Below are 20,905 nucleotides of genomic sequence, written 5' to 3'. Positions count from 1 at the left end.
TTTCATGAAAATTTTATTAGGTATTCGCTATACAATAAGGTCGAAAATTTAAAAATCCGTGACTACGATCAGTGAGTCAAAATTTTGTTCAACCCCCTGTACAATGTAACTTTGCGTTTTAAAGAGCTAGTTAGTTATAATTTAGCGATTCGTAAGTAGGTACATAATAATACAAATAAATAAAATAAAAATAATTTTAAACGAGAATTTTTATTTTAAGATGATCTTTTATTTGATTTAAATGGCTTTTGACAACAATGGTTAATACTGTGAACAGTTCCCCTAGCACGAATCTTTACGTAATACGTAATGTAACATGACGTAACGTCAAAAAATTGTATGAAAATCTGACAACGCTCTACTGCGCGTGCACTCGTTACGATTGAATTACGTTTACGTAAATATTTGTGCTATACAGGACAGTATACATTGGACGTTGTTTTCAATAATATCTTTTATTTTTTACAGTTATCAATATGCCACGTCTCAATCCAAGAACTACTAAATTTAAAGAAATAATAAAGAAAATTAATACAGGTACTACTAGCGATACACCAATGGAAAATGATTCCGACAATAAAGTAATAACCGAGGATTCTGCTAACAAAACTAAGTTAAATGCTGCGGACCAGTCAAGTGTAGATTCTCTAAACTTCAGCACTGTCGTCACACAACAAAGTCGAAATAGGAATAATTCTACAGATTCTGGCAATAGCAACAGATCAGGTAGAGATTTTTCGCCTGCATCAGATGATGATCCAGAGTATAAACTCAGCCCTAATGATCATATATCTTCTGAATCAGACACAACTAAAACACACCTTCCTAAGATTAAGCAAAAACAAAAAACAGTCGCAGAAGTACATAATGTGTCAACACTTAACACTTCTCCTTCGTTATCAAGAAAATCAAGGTCTTCTTCTGCAAAGTCATCTAATTCATCGTCTTCTAGTTCATCAGGATCATCCACTTCATCGGCATCTTCCTCGTCGTCATCCAGATCATCTTCAACTTCTTCACGAAATGATTCAATGAGTGTGAACTCTAACTCTGCCACGCCATCGAAACGAAACTGTATTTCTCCAAAAGTCTTGTCTCCTGAAATAACGTCTTGTAAATTGAATAAATCTGCCTCTGCTTTACAAATAATAGCTATGGAATATGGGAGTGAATCTTTTTCTGATAGTGATGGCAAAATAATTAATAACATGCCCATTTATAACCCATCCTCTTTAAAAAGTTTAGCAATAGAACAAATAAACAAAACAACACATTTAAATAATATCACACCTGAAACTATCTCTGATACTCACTCTGCAACACAAACACGAAAAAGAAAGCGTGGTAACAAAAAAAAACTGGCAAAGTTACTGAGAAATAAGGGATTACAATATTCGACGTCCTCAAAGCAAAAAAAAGTAATTCCTGAAAGAAAAATAGGGATTCCTTGTGGTATGAGTTGTCGATTAAAATGTTCGGAAAAATTTACCGAAGAATCCCGTCGCTACATATTCAATAATTACTGGCAAATGAGTTCCCTATCAAAACAAAGAGATTTCATTTCTAAACACATGACAGAAATCAAACCGAAATATCAATACAAAAAAATATTCAATAATAGAAAAGCTAAGCACGCATTTTATTTAACAGCAAGTAATGAAAAAAAAAGAGTATGCAAAATATTTTTCAAAAACACTTTAGGCATTAACGATCGCCCAATTCGAACAGTCATCGCAAAATTAAATTTATGTGGTATTGTTGAACCAGACCTGCGAGGTAAACATGACAACCATGGGACCAAAACATCAAGCGAATTATTGGACAGGGTTAGAAAACATATTGCGAGCATACCTCGAATTGAAAGTCATTATTTACGCAAACAGACGACAAGGGAATTTATAGAAGGTGGGAAAACATTAACCGATTTATATAGAGATTACAAAAAAGACTGCGAAATTGAAGGACTTGACTACGTGAAGCTACATATATATCGTAAAGTTTTTAAAGAAGATTTTAATATAAGTTTTTTTGTCCCTAAAAAGGATCAGTGTGAAGACTGTGTGGCTTATGAAAATGCGAACCTTGAAGAGAAAGAAAAAATGAATGAAGAATATACATTACATTTAAAAGAAAAAGAGTTAAGCCGAGAAGAAAAAAAACGAGACAAAGAATTAATTGATGACAATAACATAGTAGCATGTTATGATTTGCAAGCTATCCTGCAAGTTCCTAAAGGGGATGTTTCATCTTTTTATTATAAGTCAAGACTGAACTGCTTGAACTTTACAATTTGTGAGCTCAAAGCCGATTGTACTCATTGCTATTTCTGGACTGAAGTAGAAGGGCAAAAAGGTGCTAACGAAATAGGTTCTTGTGTATTTAAATTCTTACAAAAAAAATCGGCAACAGCATCGTCTGACCTCAACATAATTTTTTATTCAGATAACTGTTGCGGACAACAAAAAAATCAATTTGTTTTTTCCATGTATTTATATGCAGTGGCAAATTTGCCAAACATTGCCTCTATTACCCACAAATTTTTGATCAAGGGTCATACCCAAAACGAAGGGGATTCCGTCCATTCTATGATTGAGCGCCAGATAAAGAAGAAGCTTAGGTCAGGACCAATATATGTTCCTGATCAATATATAAGTGCTATTCGAGACGCAAAAAAAAGGGGCAATAAATACAATGTAGTGGAAATGGCACACCATGAGTTTTATGACATCAAAAAGCTGCAAGAATTCAAACTAACTAAAAATACGGAAGGGGGGGCCATAAAAGTAGGTGACATAAAAGTTCTAAAAGTTGAAAAGTCTGATTCTAACCATAACGTTAGAGTTTTTTACAAAACTTCATATTCTGATGAAACTTTTAAAGAAATTAACTTACTCAAGCTTCGACGGATACAACCTCAATTAGTGCCTTTGTATAATAATAAATTGCCATTAGCTGAAAATAAAAAGAAGGATCTGAAAGATCTTATTAAAAAGAACGCAATTTTGCCTTACTATGTATCGTCTTTTTACAATAATATTTTATAAAATGTTTTTTTTTGTCATTTTACTTTAGAAAGTTTTTTATGTTTTGTTTTGTGAGAGATTTATTGTTAAATTTAGAAAAAAGCTGTATCTCAATAGAGATGGATGAGTAATTTAATTAGGACTCACAGAAGACTGTTTGCTTTTAAGTGATATTATTATTAACAGTGCCAAAATATTATTAAGTACCTAATGTTATTAGTTCTATGAGAATTTAAGAAAGATTTTCTGACAATTTATTTTCATTGTTTTGTAACTTTAATAAATAAGCATTATCTCTTAGAGATAGGATTAATTTAATTAGAACTCACTGAAGACTGGTTGATTTAAGTAATATTAACATAGTCTTAATATTTGGGCCAATTATTAAGTAATGTTATAAGTTTTTCTGTCAGTGTGATTTACAAACAAGTACATTTTTATCATTATGTGTGAGGCGAGGATGTTAAATTAATAAGTAATTATAGTTAATAAAGATGGTTGATTTCTGCAGTGGTAGTTTTAATTAAAAAATCATTATTTTAATTTTTGTTCCTTAAATTACTAAGAATATAGAGACATTTTAACCTAAATGTTTTAGATAACATATGAATGAATCTAATGAAAAAGTGACACTTTCAAAAATTTTGTGGAAAAGTGACACTATTTCTGGAGAAAAATTAAAATATTTCATAAAATAAATATAAATAACAGCTATAATTAATAACAAGGAGCACTAGGCTAGACACAAATATTATTCACTTAAAAAAAATGTTTTTTTTTTACATTTTGCACAATATGCAACTGTTTCTTTAATTAGTAACTTTAACATCATTTTCTGAAAAATCGTGTTTTTCGTTTAGTGACGGTTTGGTTATCAGTATGCGATATGTAAAAAAAAGAAATTTGAATTTGAATTTTGATTTTTTTTCGGAGAAGTCCGAACAAAAACACACAACGTAACACGAGATTTTAAACAAGATAAATTAAAAGATAATTAAAAAGGTTGAGGATAAATAAATACAAAATATTTTTGTCTGTTATCTAATATTTATTGCAGCTTTGATATAAATATAGTACTAATTAAATTAATAAAATAAACAACTTTTACACACTGTTCCCGTTATATTGAATACAATGTCAAGGTTTTATTTTAAAATGCACCTTAATCAATTTTGATGATTTATTTATATTTTTCTTAAAAATATTCATCAGGCATCTTCGTACCCATAACACAAGCTACGCTTACTTTGGGGCTAGATGGAAAGGTGTGCATTAAATAAATAAATAAATATACTACGACAATACACACGTCGTTGTCGTAGTTTATTTATTTATTTAGCGAAACATCCGTCACTTTTTCCCTCATATTTTGTACCTATGGGTCTGTATCATATAGCACATTATTGATCGAAGTTTAGTGCAGTGAAATAATAGTAACGATTTTATATCCAATGGATTGACTTCCAATCCCTGTAGTAATAATAAGTAAAAATAATTTAAGTACGATCTAGATAAGCGAAAGTTATCTTGTCTATGCTCAGTGTTCTTTCAATCCGTTAGAAACTGAGAGCAATACGGTTTAGGTTACAAAAATAGATTTCATGTTTATTAGGTCTAAACCTTATTAGTTAGAAGTACCAGAATAATTTTCTGAACAGGTAAACTTGTAGAGAAACCCTTTTTCCACTTGGAATATGTATGTTTTAAGAGGCAAAAGGTTTCAGTGGGCAACAGGGATTAGGGTCCAGGTGCTATAAAAATACTTAGGTAGTACCTACACTGAGTTTGTCTAATTGACTAAAAAGTAATATTTTCCAAGAAAACTACATGGGAGATCACTAAATCCACTAAGCTCACAGTTTGTTATGCACATTATTAATAAATGTATGTTGAAAAACAAAGTTAAGAATCCGAAGGCGATAGGTTTCTTAATATTAAATATATAAGATACTTTCATCATTATCATCATTAAGAACAGGCTGTATTCCACCACGCTGGCCAAGTGCTGATTGGTGGACTCCAAACGCCATATTGAATTACTCAAAACGCACATAACTTAGAAGTTAGGGGTGCGTGTCGAGGTTCAAACTCAGTCCCCAGAAAGTAAAGCCGAAGTCCACACCACTAGGCTATCACCGCATATAATTGAAGGTTACAAATCTGCACTACACTTCATGGTGGACAAAGCTTATACCCTTCTCATTCAGTTACAATAACCGTTACAATAACCGTTACAATTTCGAGGCGAACACTATATTGTAACTTAAACTCTTTGTCATTTAGTTCATCAGGCGACGCAGTTTCTAAACCAGTATCAAATTTATGGATATCTGTTACAATATTAAGAAAATAATCGCAGATGGCGTTTGCAGTTTTACACTGTATAAGTAAATATAATCAATAATATTTGTTTATTTATAGCGAGTCTTATTCTAAAAGCATTAATATATAAAAATATTATCATTGATTTAAAGACTATATACCGTAACGCCATAAACAACAACATTTGCTATATTGTAAGCTGTGGTTTATTATCTTGACAAAACTAGTCTAGCTTCGATTTTTTTCACATACCTAGTTAATTTTGTCCGTCGTTTCGTTATTATCTTTGCAACTCTGGTTTTGGCTGGCAGAATTCTTGGATTTTGCAATTATGGAATTTATCTGGCCGCTAACTTTGCAATGTTAGTATCATATTGGATGAATTTGCAATGCTGACGGTTGTCTTATATACATTATTACTACATCATTCTGACAGATTCTACTTACAGAAATATTTGTTCATATTAACGTATATAATGTCAAAAATAACTTTTTATTCTCTATACTGAAAATTTGGGGCCTTTTTTTCATACGCCAAATATTATTCCAATCGATAAATAATTTTGACATTTTGACAGTTCAGAAATGTACTAAAGATTCTAGCAAGAAAAGCCAAATACCTACCTAACCTTCATGAGGATTTTGAGGTAATCTTAATGTTACAAGCTAAGAACCCTATGCGTATTATAAGACCTCGATCTTCTTTTGTTATTTTTAATTATATAACAAACAAGGATCAAGTATGTTATAAATAGTGCGAAAGCGATTCATGAAACTGTTATTATTATTAATTCACACAGCTTAAAGCAAAGCTATAAAATACCTGATGGGAATAAAATAAAGTATATATATTAGTTGTATTGTTAAACTCGATTTTATTTCTTCTCCTACGCATTACTATTATTTCTAAATATTATAAAAAAAAGGATAATAAAATGTCCACTATAAACATAACGATTGCAAAAACGGTTTTTAAATACATAAATACTATATTAAAATAAATTACTCCTACTCGAACACTTCCCAAAACTAATAACATGCCTCACATATTTCATTTATTTTATACTAAAACAATTAAGTATTTTAAGAACCGCTTTTATTTTTAGTTATAATTGACGGACCAAGCAAATGGTCCGTCAATCAACAGAGGTCAAGAGGCAGAGGCATTTTTTGAACCTATTCTAACTGAACTGTTCAAACCATAAATGGAACTTTCTTATTAGCTGTGTTCACACACCCCTAACTGCTCTTTGCATCTCTCTCTCTCTTGCCACACATTCAAAAATTAAAAATTCATTTATTTCAAGTATGCCAAATATAAGCACTTTTGAAACGTCAAGTATGTCCGTTTGTAATGACTGTACCACCGGTTCGGAAAGCAGATTCTACCGAGAAGAAGCCGGCAAGAAACTCAGCAGTTGCTCATTTTCACACATCCTCCTATCTCTTTAAAAATACATACTGACTCACATTGTTCTTAAACCATCGATAAACAATATGCAACATACTACAGCAACAACACACAACGCCATCTGTGCGCATGCCTTTTTATAAGAACAGATTAATCTTATAACTAGTTTAGAATTTATGTCAGTTTCAACTTGCTTCCCAATCTACTCTAAAATGTTGTACACATCATATAAAGCACGCATTCTCCCAATAGTATGAAACATTCTAAACAGTTCCAGTGCACTTGTACTTTATGGCAATATACTATATAGACAATAGACTATAGACAATGGATTATAGACTATAGACGATAGACGATAGACTTTAGACAATAGACTATAGACTATGGACAATAGACTATAGACAATAGACTATAGGTAATAGACAGAGAGCAGGTGCAACCACGAAATTTCGTTCCTAATCATACCTTGGTTTTGGTTCACTGTAAGAAGCTATCGAAATGAACATTATAAATACAACTTATGACTCTGGTTTGCCTATCGACTTAATTTGAGGCATCTATGCGTTGCGATAGATTCCGAATAAATACTTTAACAATTATTTCGACCTTTAAGATCTACTACATTCAACAATTTCTTTAAAACTTTAGTTTGGAATGACATAACTTTTCATTGTAACTTATACAAAGAATAATTTTTAATTAGGTTCGGGCATTATCGACGTCCCTAATTTTTTGATGTTTCTGCACACATTAAAATCAAGTGCACTTCCATAGAAAATGCATCTTAATAACAAGATACTAGAACCGTAATAAATACTTTAAATATGGAAAATACTTATTGCCAGCTCCCAGCGTCATACATTTGTTTTTTTCACAACACTAGTTGTTTTTCAGCGTAAGAATACAAACGTTTTGTTAAAATTCGAGTGCCGTAGTCTTTTTCGTGGGGCCAAGGTGACGTGTACATAAAATTTCTAGTGCCTCGTTAATAAGATTTCTATGGTCATTCCATGCAATTTTTATGCATGACTTTGAAACACATTTCATTACATATCAAACAATTTCAGTTAAAATATTGATTAACTATAAATATTTTTTAAAATCTAAGTTAATGTCTACCACAATGACGATATCTGGTACAACTAATTGTATAGAAGTACTAAGGCAACATAGGAAGCCTTGTATTATTAAAACAACCTTTTTTTATTCATACATTAACTCAAGCCGTCAAGCATTGCATCAAGTCATTGAATTGCTCGTTACCTTCGCAAAGTTCCTTCAATCTTTCCAATTGGTTAGCACTAAAATAAGAATGTAAAGCCACGATACATAACAACCTACGATCGGAGAAGGACATATTCCCCGTATATTTTTCAACAAAATCGGCGAAATCTCCCCAATTTTGGGAGTTTTCCCTACTTTTATGGAGACCTACCCTAAATATGTGGGAAGATAAGGGGCTAATCGATCTAATGAATTGGTTAGAACTAGCTGAAACTAGCAATGTCAAGAGGCAGTATGGAAGAAGTTTTGTGGATATTTTTCCTGATAACAAATGGCAAAGCGCCTCGAATATCCATCCACTGAGTACTGGTAGCTGATCTTGATTGACTGAAGTTTCGAATACCTGTGAAAAGTATAGATATAGATTAAGATAAATTCAATTTCAAAAAGCATATCGCAAACTGAAAACGTAGCAATTCTATGTTAATTACACATCTAAGTATATATTTTAAAAAGGCCACAGAGTTTGTTGTAAAATCCACACAATCTTCCCTTGAAACTCAAATTTTAAGAGATAAAAATATCTAAAATTTTAACGCAGAGTTTGTTTATAAATGTAAAGAATTCCTTAAAAATCCGTTCAATTATTTTCGGTCTATATTTATCTATATTATAGCTTTCCGCGATTAAATTTTCAAAATATTATTAATGTACAGAAATGGAAGCGGTGCTAGAAAATAGGGTAGGTTTTTTGACTTCACTTTCGGGGGGCCGAGTTGCAGCACGCTCCTTTAACTCTTTTAAGTTATGTGCGTTTTAAGCAATTTAAATATCACTTGCTACAACGGTGAAGGAAAAAATCGTGTGGAAACCTGCATGCCTGAGTTCTCAATAATGTTCTCGAAAGGGTGTGGAGTCCACCAGTCCGCATTGGGCCAGCGTGGTGGACTAAAACTTTAAACCCTTCTTATTGTGGGTACTTCCGTGCCTGTAGTGGACCGGTAATGAGTAGTCATGATGATGATGATGATGATGATGACAGAAATGTTCCAATTACAGTTTTATTACAAGTATAAATGATTGTCTTCAATTATTTATTAAAAATCTTTTAAAAGTTCTTTATTGTTCTATTATGAATCTCCTATATATTATTTATTTTCTGAGACATGGATGGAGTCTTTCTTACATGATTTACTTAATAGGTAGTCCTGTTACTTACTATGAATTGCATGCTACTAGGAGTTTCTAACATGTTTGATATATTATTATTTAAATTTTTTCAGTTTATTCTCTGTAGGGGAACATTTGGCACTTATTTATATAATTGTAAGACTTTAATTTTAAATACAATATATATACATATATATACAATATATATATATATATATTCTTATTTCATACATATTTCTTTACATTACATATTTCTTATATGGAAAAACACATATCTTTGGAGCAACATTATCAAACATATATAGGACACGTTCTGAACCTAGGCAACAGTGCATAATAGCTAACCTAACCATTATAACTCTGAACTTTTTCTTAAATCTTCCATACTTCTAGTATTATATAGATTCTAGTTAAGACGAGGTGCCCAAACCCCCAGACTGCCCAATGCCTCTTATATTTCACTTACCTCAAAAACAATTTCAGCGTTGAGTACCGAACAATCAATCCACCTATTTCTGTCACTCAATATTGCCATCTTTTTCCGTTCCGTCTCTTTACAGCACTCTAAATATTCTATCACAACTCTGCTAAGCGTCGCAGCGGGAGGTAATGTTTCCCTCAAAAAGTATTTCAAGGCGGATGCTACAATATTTTTGTTCTCTTTCCGTTTGCATTGACGTAGGACTTTGTACAGAAGAGTTATTCTTTCCATGGAGTTCATTAGAACATCCGGGTCCATATTTGAAACGTCTGATTCCAGTTTGGGACTAATCAATCTGTTGTCAGCTGTAAAATAACGTTTGAGTTTATTCCAACTTAACAAAACGAGCAAAAGATTTAGTTTAGTACTACATTCTCCTGCTGGAAGGTTAAGGGAAACTCAAAGAATTAATTTTCAATATTACTAAAGATTTATTAAATTCTTATATGACAATAATTTATGATATTTCACGACAAAATATTCCTTAACTAAAGTTCAAATTAGAGTAAGATTTATTTTATGTATAAAAACCATATATATGGTACATCATTATGTGAATAAGGCATCGTGAACGTTTATCTGTCATTTTATGGTAGGCTGAATGTCCTAATTTAAACTCCTTACTAATACTGACGATATCCCCGTGGGTACGACTTTGACTTCACTTTAGGGGGGCAGAGTTCAAATCCCAGCACGCATTTCGCACTTTTCCAAGTTATATGCGTTTTTAGCTATTCAAATATCACTGGTTCAACGGTGAAGGAAAACATCGTGAGGATACCTGCATTCCTGAGAGTTCTCCATAATGTGCTCAAAGGTGTGTGGACTGTGGAGTCCCTGCTCTGTGATGGAATGATGATAACCAAATGCTATTAAAGTTTGTTATCAATTTAGATTTCAGTAAAGCATTTGACACAGGAACGTTTGTGTCCATCAAGATTTTTAAAACTAATTTCCCTTACCTGAAAACAGATGCACCATCAAGATCTGCACCGCATGATTCTCTGAATAATTTTTCATATTCTCAATATCCAATAACTTCTCGATTATAATGTTCTTGAGATCTTTTGGCAAAACTTGTTGGCGAATGACCGATGTTATACCCTAAAATGTAACATTGTTTTTAGTGACACAGCCAAGGTAAATGGATTTGGCAATAATTGTTGCCCAAGCATCGATGTTCTACGCTAAAATGTCGCATTATTTTAGTGACACAGTCAAGGTAAGGGGATTTGGCAGAACTTGTTTACGAAGAACTGATGTTATACCCATAAATGTTACATTGTTTTCAATGATTCAGCTAAAGTAAAAGGATTTTGCAATACTTGTTGCCCAAGCATCGATGTTCTGCCCTAAAATTTAGCATTGTTTTAAGTGATTCAGCCAAGGTAACCTTATTTTGCAATACTTGTTCATGAAGGACTGAAGATTCCCCCAAAATGAAGCATGGTTTTAAATGAACATACTACATTATTACTGCTACAGTTGGTTAGCAATAACAACAAATTTAGTGCTTTAAGAAAGCGTTACTTAGGGGTTTAAACTTGAAGTCCTGAGACTTTTCAATAATTTTAAGGTCAAGGGAAAAATACACTATGCCCTGGATGGCTTATTAATAAACATGGCATTACGTTGAAATAGTTATGCAGAGGTGACTCTGGCAATTGAAAGATGATGTCCGTTCATGTGTGACAAAACACTGCTTAACTAAAGCCACATTTATTAAGTACCATGGAATTCTAATCGTAGATAAAAATGGTAATTTATATTACCTTAACAACTAAATCAGCACAGTAATGTCTGGGATTAGCTAGCACAAAATCAACTGCGATATGTACTAGATCCGGATGCCCAAGTTCCACCAAAGTGAACAATACCGCCCAATATAAACTTTGCTCGTGTAGTGATAGTCTGAAAGAGGAAAGAAATATAGTGTTAATATTACCAATACATCACGAAATTTTTAGTTTTTTTTCTACCCCCAGACCACCTGTTTACACAAAAACCCCACAACGCATGATGCCGGAATAGGGGAAAAATTGGAATTTAGTTGAGGATTAGTACACGCAGAATTAATATATGTATTAATTCTGCCAACAACATCGCATAATTAAGATTATTAGCCTATTGTGAAACAGTTATCTTAATTGATTGGGTTACTCAATTAAGATAACTCGACTTCGACTTCCGATCGAGTCACGGAATTGCAACAATTAGCTGTAGTACTGTATGAAGCACACCCACGCAGTACGCACGTACGCACACAGCACGCACGCAGAACGCACGCAGCACACACGCAAAACGCGCGCAGTACGCGCGCAGTACTCACGTAGTATGCACGCAGCACGGACACAGTAAGCACGAACTCACTCAGTACGTAAGCAGTCGCGATGAATGTTGCCAGATTGGTGGAAACTCGAGACTCAGTTATGGATTGACTAAGGATGTGCGAATGTCAGTTGTATGATATTTACCACTAAAATCGCTATATTATCAACCGTTTACCGGCCCTCTTCAGCTTTCCTCTCAGAATGAGAAGGGTTTACAAGGCGTAGTCCACCACGCTGGCCATGTGCTGAAAAGTTCTTCACGCGCCTTTAAGAACATTATATCGAACTTTAAAGCATGCAGTTTTAGTCGGAAAAAATCGGTCTCCGAGTGAGCCCAAAGCCTTTATCATTAGGCTGATTTTGCTTACTTACTTAAAATTATAAGTCAAATGTGAAACAGTGGTCTGTCGTAATTGCGTGATTGCCTCCGGTTGCGTGACTCTCGCATACTGCGGTAGTTGCAATAGCCAACCACGAAGCGCCGCTTGACGTTGTGGGGGGAAACTGGAGCCGAGGGATTTCAGCAATTTCTCATGGACTGTTGTCAGCTCCTGTTAAATAAAACGTTGTTATTATACTTAATACATGCGGGCTGGATGCAGCCAAGTTGAATGAATGGAAATCTTGCATCAAGATAATCTTAATTATCTTGCAAAATGGATACGCATTATGAGATCAGCGGTTACGTGGAATTATAATTTGTAATAAAAAAGCATTACTGCTTTGATTTTGGGCCCTTCTTCTTAGCCCCGTATTAAATACAATATCATAAATATCGATATAACTACGTTTAAGACTAAACTCGATTACCTGTTGTTAGCTCTCATTACGTAGTTAGGCAATCATAAAATCGATTTCCAGTATGTGGTGATGGTTTCATCCACTTAAATCTGGTATTTATCAAAGCAATAATAAGAATGGCCCACTTCATATATTTAGCTATTTATCATTCGTGTTATCCTAAATATTACAATAGGAAGTTAAAGCTAACCTAACGTCAGCCTTGCCCCCACTTAAAACCACCTGCACAGTTTGCGGAAAATAATGCTCATTTACTGGCAGCATTGACTCTTCTCTTAGAACGTACTTACCATAACAATTTCTAGCCTTCGCCATCTCACCTGATGCACGTGATGCAACACAGGTAAACAGGCAGCCAATGAATGCAAAGCGGATGCCGCTGCCAACGCCCACTGTGGCGGTGGCGAAGATGACAGCAGTGCAGCCACACGCGACCACTGCGTATGCGTCGATAACACCGCGCCTATAGAAGTTGCTGCGGCGCACTTTATTAGCGCCACCCGACCTGCTATACCAGTTGGCGACTGTAGAAAAAACAACACATCAAGCATCGAGCTAAAACAATACGGACTGTATTATATATTTATTTTTAATTTATTTTTTAGTGTGTGAGATATGTTGTTATTATATTATATTCTCATTCACGATACCTTTTGTTTTCATGTTATGGTGTTATTGTATATTTTCATATGCTGTGTTTACTTTTAAGAAAACATTACACTTAAATAGAATAGTTAACAATACACACAATAAAAACGGTTGTATTAGTGTAAGTGTTTGTAAGTAAACCTAATAAATAAAATAAAATAAAATAATAGATTTTATAAAACTTCCTTGTCCTAATGGTCGATATGTTCGAATACAGAACCTACTTAGATAGATCCGAGCCCATGGGAATTTGTCTGGTGCAGCTTTTAACTCAAATGACTTAGATACCTTAATGAATCAGTCGTTTACTGAGAAAAGAGCAATTGGTAGCAAAGCAGTACCACATCTATTTTTATAAACAAACATCATCAGGCATGATGAGAGTAACAAAGAATAGCTGAAATATAATCTAATGATATATGATTCATGTATAATGAAAAACTTATTTTTATTTAATGAAGATTGTTATTTCTTTTTAATAAATAAAACTGCAAAATCTATCGTACCACCATGACAGGTGAAACGCAGAATGACTTCACGTCTATATAAACATAATTTTGTACCGCTTGAATTTCCAAAATCGCTGCATATATCAGTTTTGTGTTATCAATACATAAACCAAAAATCTTTAATTATGGAACATGGGCTTTCCATATAGCTCTATTTGCCGTTGAAATCACTAGTACGGCCAAGACAGGACGAGCGTTCTCACGGGTGAAAGTTTTTTTTAAAAAAATTATATTAACAAAACTTAATCCTATTCCTATTACCTTAGAATCCAACATATCCGTAGTCACGTCCATTAGAAGTTGTAAACAACTGTTAATATCGATCTCCTTGTTTTTCCTCTTGCGTTTTACTTCTTTGCGGACTTTGTATGACGCCTCATCTGATATATCTGTGGACAATTAGAAGCAAAATGTTGTACAAACGCGAAAAGCAGGCAAATCTGTACACCAAACAGATCTTCCAAAATTAACTTTCTACGTACGTTTCGCTAGACACCAGAGCATCCTCAAATGTTGACGTTATAAAGAATAGTTCCAACTCACCGGCAGCGTACTTCAAGAATTCCGTACTAAATTGTCCGTAATGAAATCCTCGATGTCCCTCATTTAGAAGAGGAACCCTTTCTAAATTGGCATCCTCGAAGAGACTGTACGCCGATGTGCCAATAAGGATGTTTCGAAGTCGTTGCATGCTGACGATAAAAAAATTAAAGACTTATTCTTTTATTAAGAAACTTATTATTTACTTTTTTAGTAAGTTTCTTTAAACTTACAACTTTCACAAACTTGGTATTGAAAACAATAAATGAGATTTAAAATTACTAATGGTAATAGCAGATAGTGCTTTATTGAACCTTGAACTCTGAACGAGGTATTAAAATCATAATTGGTCAGAAATATTGTCTCGTAATTTTGGATTGCTTTAAAAGAAATTTCAATCAGAAATACATAAAGAAATGAAGAAAACCAACGAAATTATAAGACTAAGATCTGATGTGTTTCTGACACTTTACACAAGTAGCAATTGTAGAATCATAACATAGTTTATCAGGTAAGGTACGGTAAAAATACCACAAATTCTACATACCCATCAGTTAAAGGTTGATATTTTCTCGGCACATGAAGCATCTTGCCTCGTATAGAAGGCGCAACACTGAGCAACAGCTGAGTTATCCCATTCACCGCCCAATGCGTTCCGTTGCCCTGCAGAGCCCCTAATATGCCCACCCATATCTCTTCGAATTGCTTCTTTGACGACCATCCTATAAGATTTACTCTATAAAGAAAAAAACTAGTATAAGTTGTAATTTAGTCGTAACTTCACATGAAAATTTTCGAACCATATTCCATCTGTGGTGTTTCCACAGTTAGTGTAAATTTCAAGGTTTATATTCTTATTTATTCAATTAGAAACAAACAAATAAACAAACGTCCCAAACGCAGACGCTGTTGCTCTGGTGCTGTAGATGTTCATGAGCGGTAATGAACACATACAAACAGTTTACCTGACAACTCGTTCTTGCTCACTATATTCATTCTACCCATTTTAAACAAAAATCTACACCCGTACCTAAATAGGAAAGCCTCCAAAACGTCCATGTCTTGTAAAGGTTGAAGGGGAAGATCAATTTTTTCCAATTGATCCATTTTTACTCGAACGTCTACATACGACCACGCTATCGTAGGAATAATAGCAACGTTTGAAACGATTTCCAATCTGTAAAAGAAAATTAGACTTAAAGTTAAAATACTTCAAAGAAGTTTATAATATCTGCATAATATGCAAAGGTGCCTGAGATGACAAGCAACTTTTTGCGCCAAGCCAAGAGTTTTGACACAGAGTATTTTTAAATAGAGGGTCAAGCCGAAGCCGTCTAGACAGCAATTGCGGTAATTGCAGGACAAAGACAGGTCCTTTACTCTAGCCTAACAAGTAACATAGTGTTCACAAAATTAAATGTAGTGTTTGAACCAATGCAATTATGTGGAAAGTCATTAATGTTGCTTGTGTTACTGATTAAAGAAAACAAAATATTCAAGGATAGCTTGGATCAAACTTAAGACAAGTAAGTCTCTGTTTGCGAGGCACCTAACAGTCTTTTACTATACCAGCATAATAAAGCGTTAAATATCAGACAACTTACCTAGCTAAACTGATAAGGAGGCTTTCAATAGCTTTTCTGTATCTTTTACCAATGATATACTTTTTATCTTTGGTATAAAAGTTCTCCTCCCAATATTCAACTAATGTAGCCAGTTTATTACTCGTTATGATAATATCTGGCTGCGGGCCAGAATCTTTAATTTTCAAGTGAGTTTTCAGAATCAATGGTTTTGTATCCTAAAAGAGAAGAATAGTTAGAAATTAATTTTATCGGTTTTATTTTTGACCAGGGAATTATAATTTGACACTTATATATAATACCTCCACTATTAGGCAAACACTACTAGACAAGTTTTAGCAATGAACATAAGGTACATTAGAATCCAAGTTTCTGATGGGCCAAAATTGGCAACAGAAACCAATGAAAAAATCAACGAATTTTATTACATTTCGTTTTTCTAATAAACCCCAAACCAAAGAAGATAAAATAACTTGTGAATACAAACAACACATAAACTTTTGGGAAAATTAGAAGTTTAAAAAAATTACCTTCACCAAATACTTTACAATCGCATAAAAGCAACTGATGGCCGACTGCGCCCTATTAAAGTTAATCTCAACATTCAATTCCGACCAGATCTCATTAAATTGTAACGCCTTCGCCACATTGTCTATGGTAACAATCATCACGTGATCCACACATACATTGTCTGAGGCAGCATTTGTCGCTCGAAATGAAACGTCAGCGTTAACAGGAGTTTCCACAACTTTCTTATTTTTAATCATAAACGACAGATATTGCAACGACACTACAGAAAATACGGCAATATTTCGCGCCAACGTATTTGGTATTATATTCTCGACGCACTTTTCTATTAGATCGCAGTCAGTTTCGTCTATAACAGTCAAAACTTTGTCCACAGCGTCTAGAAATCCAGTCAAAATCGTCTGAATCGCAATAAATTCTTGATAGAACAATTTATCTTGAAACACTTGGTGGCATCTTTTGGTGTATCTGTCTATAGTCTGTTCAACGTTCAAGCTAAAATTTTCCGACTGACTCAACGGCCTGTTCTGTTTTGGAAATAACCTGAGAACATCGGACAGAGATTTGTCTAAAGTTGCGACGGCAGCTAGATATAACTTAGGCAATTCCGGTACCATGATATCAGAATCTTCATCTATTATTTTAAGATTCCCAAATTTTTCTTTGACGTCGTTTTCCATAATGGGTATAAAAAATTGTGACTTCGATTCTCTATTGTCACTTTTTTTAAAAACATGTAACGAATTTACGACACTTAATTTATTGCTATCGACAGATGACGCCATTTCGTCTTGAACTCTTGCATTTTCTCTCTGTTCTCTTATAGTTTCTATTTCAGTCTCTCTAAGTTCATAAATAGATACATTACTGAGAAAATCTCTCGTGAAACTTTCACACCCGATTTTGAAACATGAGCTTAAAATTTTTCTATCAAATTCCGGGCAAGTCATTATTATTGTAAGAGACTCTAAGGACAGCTTTGATAATACTTGAGCGAGATCAGTATGTTTTGATACTTTCGGTATTTCACAATCAGCTTGACAGCATCTGTTGATAAAAAGCTGCTTTATTATTATTTAATGAAGACGTAATAATGTTCTTCACCTATATTGCGACATCAATGTATGTCCTTACTCTATATTTATAAAATATATAAAAAATTTACCTGCTTTTTATCTGACTCTGTAACCAATTACCATCAACATTAGTCGTAATAATATACTGTGCGTTGATTTCTCTGTCTTGCGAGAGGTCCAGTGGAGACAAGTCAAATATTGTAGATGCTAGTGCGTTCAACTTTACTACCAAGTTGGAAAATCTGAAAAAAATATTTGGAGATTTTACCGTTGATACTTATACAATTTATTTGATATGACTACAAGCAAATCAAACTCTAATTAAATTTTTTAAAAAAGGAAATGTAACCTGTACATGAATTCATGAAATGGATTGATGGTCCAGACTTCACTACAAGAAGCACTACTTTCGGAAATTCTTGGATAGTTAAGAAAATATGAATATTTCTACTATATAAACAGTAATAGAAAAATGTTTCAAGTTTTTTTTAACAGAATAAAAGAAACGTTTAAGCGAGTGTTATTATGTACGTTTTAGATTTGTTATAAAGAAGCCACTTACTTATTTAGAATTAGTTTTACTTTAATAATGCAAAAATGCTTACCGAATATGAACCTTATCTCGTTGCAATAGTTCTAAAGCCACTTGCACGTCTTCTTTCGTAAGCTGACTGTTTATCACATCGGTGGACATGTCCGTTAGCATTAGACATCTGTCTATTGCTAATTTTTCAAATCTACAAACATATTACTAAGTCTATTTATTTATGAATTATGCTTTTTAAGTGTTTTCTCAATAGATCTGTGGTCTATAGGTATAGTGTAATCGGAATAAGCAGCGGTGGTAAGCTGGTGTTCAGGGATTTGGCTTGACTTTTAGTATTTTGCACGGTTAAGGAAAACATCGTAAGGATACCTGCATGCCTCTTGCAAAGGCGAATGAATTCCACCAATCCGAACTTTGCCAGCGTGGGCCCCTACCACTTAAACTCCTCTCATTCTGGGAGGAAACCCAGGCCCTGTAGTGGGCCGGTGATGATGTGGAGAAGAAACCAGTTAAGAGCTTAAAAATCATGAAAGTTAAACCTAACTTTCATGCTTGAACTACTCCACCGATAATCATTAAATGCTGCATACACCTTAAAGTTGTACAGAAAAGGACGAAGGTACGAGACGAGATAAAAGTACTATTCCGAGGTATGCAAAAATTGCTTTTAGAAATGGACAACCCAAAATCTTAATTAAGGGGATCAAAGCTAGTTAACAATGTCTTACCTCGTAGCAATAGCTGGTTCCAGTTTACCAATAATACGACAAATTAAAAACACCAACGCACCCGATTGACTCTCGTGGCTCAGAGAGAGGATTTTGTACGTGTTTATGGCAAAGTCATCCTAAAACGGAGGCAAATTAAAATTAAATATTGCATAGAAATATTTAGGAATCTTTCTATTAGTTTTGGGTAGTTTGAGAAAGATGAGAAAATACACAACACGGTATAATTTATAATGCTTAACAGCATGAACAGTTTTTCCATAAACACTGTTTTTCTCGCAATATTTAGTGGTTCTTCAGCCATTATTTAAGGGGGACTGAGTTCGATCCCCTGCAATTCTAAAGAAACTAACATTCCAGAGTAGAGTTTGAAATATAATATCACTTGTTTTATCGCGAGAAAACCTGCATGTCTCACAGTTCTGCATAACTATCAATAACATAAATAGATTTCAAGGTCAACATCCCCGATAGTTTTGTAACACTGCTGTGAGTAATCGACACCCGAATAAATTTGTATTAACGCTGACGATACGCGGAATCTTAAAATATTTACCTTTAAACAGCTCTGGCATCTCGCAGCAACAGCTTGCAGCATAAGTCCCGAAGCACCACCCGCTTGTTGGACCCTATCTATTAGATTTCGAATGATTTCCTCGCTAAATTGTGAAACGAGTACATGAACTCTGTTTACTAGGAGCCAAGTTAGGTGTACGGCTTCTGAGAGACCGTTGTCTACCTGTGAAAAATAGGAACTGAATGATCATTAAGCTCGAAAGATAATAACAATAATTAAAAAAATCTGCACAATGGAATTTATTTTTTTACACTACACCGCAAAGATCTTCCAAAATGCTTAACGCAGGTGTTGTTGACTTTACATAGCAGAATTACTAAAATTGTGCATTATTATAATGTCAACATCTCCTGAGCATGCTCTAAATCTACTAAAAATACTAAAAAATACTTTCACATATCCCGATCAGATCTGGATACGATAACGATGAAGAAAAAAGGTTACTCACGAAATACTCGCAATAAGCCATAACACAGGCAGTTTGCAGAAGATCAACCCTTAAAAGTGTAGTATCACTACTGTCTGCACTCAGCGGAAGATTACGGGCGAAACCAATCAACTTGTGCCAGTATTTGTGTGAGAGAAAGTTTAACCTATAAAAAAGCATTGCTAGTTTCAAGGTCACCAACAGTCATGGATCTAAATGTCTTTCTTTTTTGGAAAGGTGTTACTTTACAATTTAAAACAATAGTCTACAATCAGAGAAAGAGAGAATCAAATAATCCCTGCTTAAAATATCACCAACCTGATCAATAAATGCGACCAATGAACCGTCAATGTGGGGTTTCTATGAGCAAGCTTCAAACAGATCAAATTGAGGACGTCCAGAGGTATGTTCTCCTCGGGACTGTATAGTCCAGTATTAAGGCCACTTTGTTCATTGTGTAAGATCGTTTGAGCCATTTTGGCTGTTAGGGGAAAGAGGCAACCATCTGCAATAAAAGATGAGCAAAATTCTGATCCCGTAAATAGTTCTTATTAAATATTGATAAAATTTAATTTAAACAAAGTGGCCAAATGTCACCAAGCTAAATATTCCAGTTAAATAACACACAAGCGTTGTGAACCGACAACGAATTCAAGTCTCTTGTAGAGAGAGATATTTCTATGTTATCAGTACGATAATGTTGTTTATATGATATTCCGTATGTATTATTTTAATTATTATATATAGTAATGTAACTAATGGGTTAATGCAGAATTCAGGTGCACATCAATGTGGAACAAAAGTTCCAATAAATTCTAGATAGAAAAAAAACTGCGTCATAATAATTAACATGCACCACGCCGAATTCTGTACCGACAACAAACAGTGACACAGCTCTCCACCTCACGTACTTGCGTCGTTGCGTACGCAACTCTATGCATTCGAAACGTCACAATATAAAATGCAGGATCAAAATACGT

The 20,905-nt window shown here is 34.0% G+C and overlaps 2 protein-coding genes across 3 annotated transcripts in view; one reads left to right on the top strand and one right to left on the bottom strand.

Moving 5' to 3' along the window:
• The first annotated feature begins 1,209 nt into the window (after positions 1-1,209).
• On the top strand, positions 1,210-3,559 carry LOC120634216. Its single transcript, XM_039904683.1, has one exon. It carries the CDS (start codon positions 1,455-1,457, stop codon positions 3,042-3,044), a length of 1,590 nt encoding a protein of 529 aa, XP_039760617.1. The 5' UTR covers positions 1,210-1,454; the 3' UTR covers positions 3,045-3,559.
• Positions 3,560-6,695: 3,136 nt separating this feature from the next.
• LOC120634128 (huntingtin) overlaps positions 6,696-20,905 on the bottom strand; it is a 35,908-nt gene continuing 21,698 nt past the window's right edge. Inside the window, exons 26-43 of one of the 2 annotated variants that reach the window (XM_039904526.1) lie at positions 20,244-20,430; positions 19,947-20,091; positions 19,478-19,660; positions 18,922-19,040; positions 18,252-18,383; positions 17,736-17,888; positions 16,573-17,617; positions 16,064-16,260; positions 15,490-15,636; positions 15,007-15,195; positions 14,463-14,611; positions 14,181-14,308; positions 13,053-13,286; positions 12,334-12,512; positions 11,404-11,542; positions 10,594-10,735; positions 9,617-9,936; positions 6,696-8,383 (exon numbers count right to left, since the gene is read on the bottom strand). In XM_039904526.1, coding sequence (XP_039760460.1) covers positions 7,976-8,383; positions 9,617-9,936; positions 10,594-10,735; positions 11,404-11,542; positions 12,334-12,512; positions 13,053-13,286; positions 14,181-14,308; positions 14,463-14,611; positions 15,007-15,195; positions 15,490-15,636; positions 16,064-16,260; positions 16,573-17,617; positions 17,736-17,888; positions 18,252-18,383; positions 18,922-19,040; positions 19,478-19,660; positions 19,947-20,091; positions 20,244-20,430 — 4,196 coding nt within the window. In that variant the 3' untranslated portion in view covers positions 6,696-7,975. The remainder of the gene's footprint in view (positions 8,384-9,616; positions 9,937-10,593; positions 10,736-11,403; positions 11,543-12,333; positions 12,513-13,052; positions 13,287-14,180; positions 14,309-14,462; positions 14,612-15,006; positions 15,196-15,489; positions 15,637-16,063; positions 16,261-16,572; positions 17,618-17,735; positions 17,889-18,251; positions 18,384-18,921; positions 19,041-19,477; positions 19,661-19,946; positions 20,092-20,243; positions 20,431-20,905) is intronic. The other variant, XM_039904527.1, reaches the window with a different exon arrangement.

The sequence above is a fragment of the Pararge aegeria genome, chromosome 23 (assembly GCF_905163445.1).
Source record: "Pararge aegeria chromosome 23, ilParAegt1.1, whole genome shotgun sequence".
NCBI classification, from domain to species: domain Eukaryota; kingdom Metazoa; phylum Arthropoda; class Insecta; order Lepidoptera; family Nymphalidae; genus Pararge; species Pararge aegeria.
This window is presented reverse-complemented; position numbering and strand designations above follow the sequence as displayed.

Excerpts from the sequence above, each read along its gene's own strand:
- LOC120634216 (XM_039904683.1), top strand. The coding sequence starts at position 1,455 with ATGAGTTGTCGATTAAAATGTTCGGAAAAATTTACCGAAGAATCCCGT.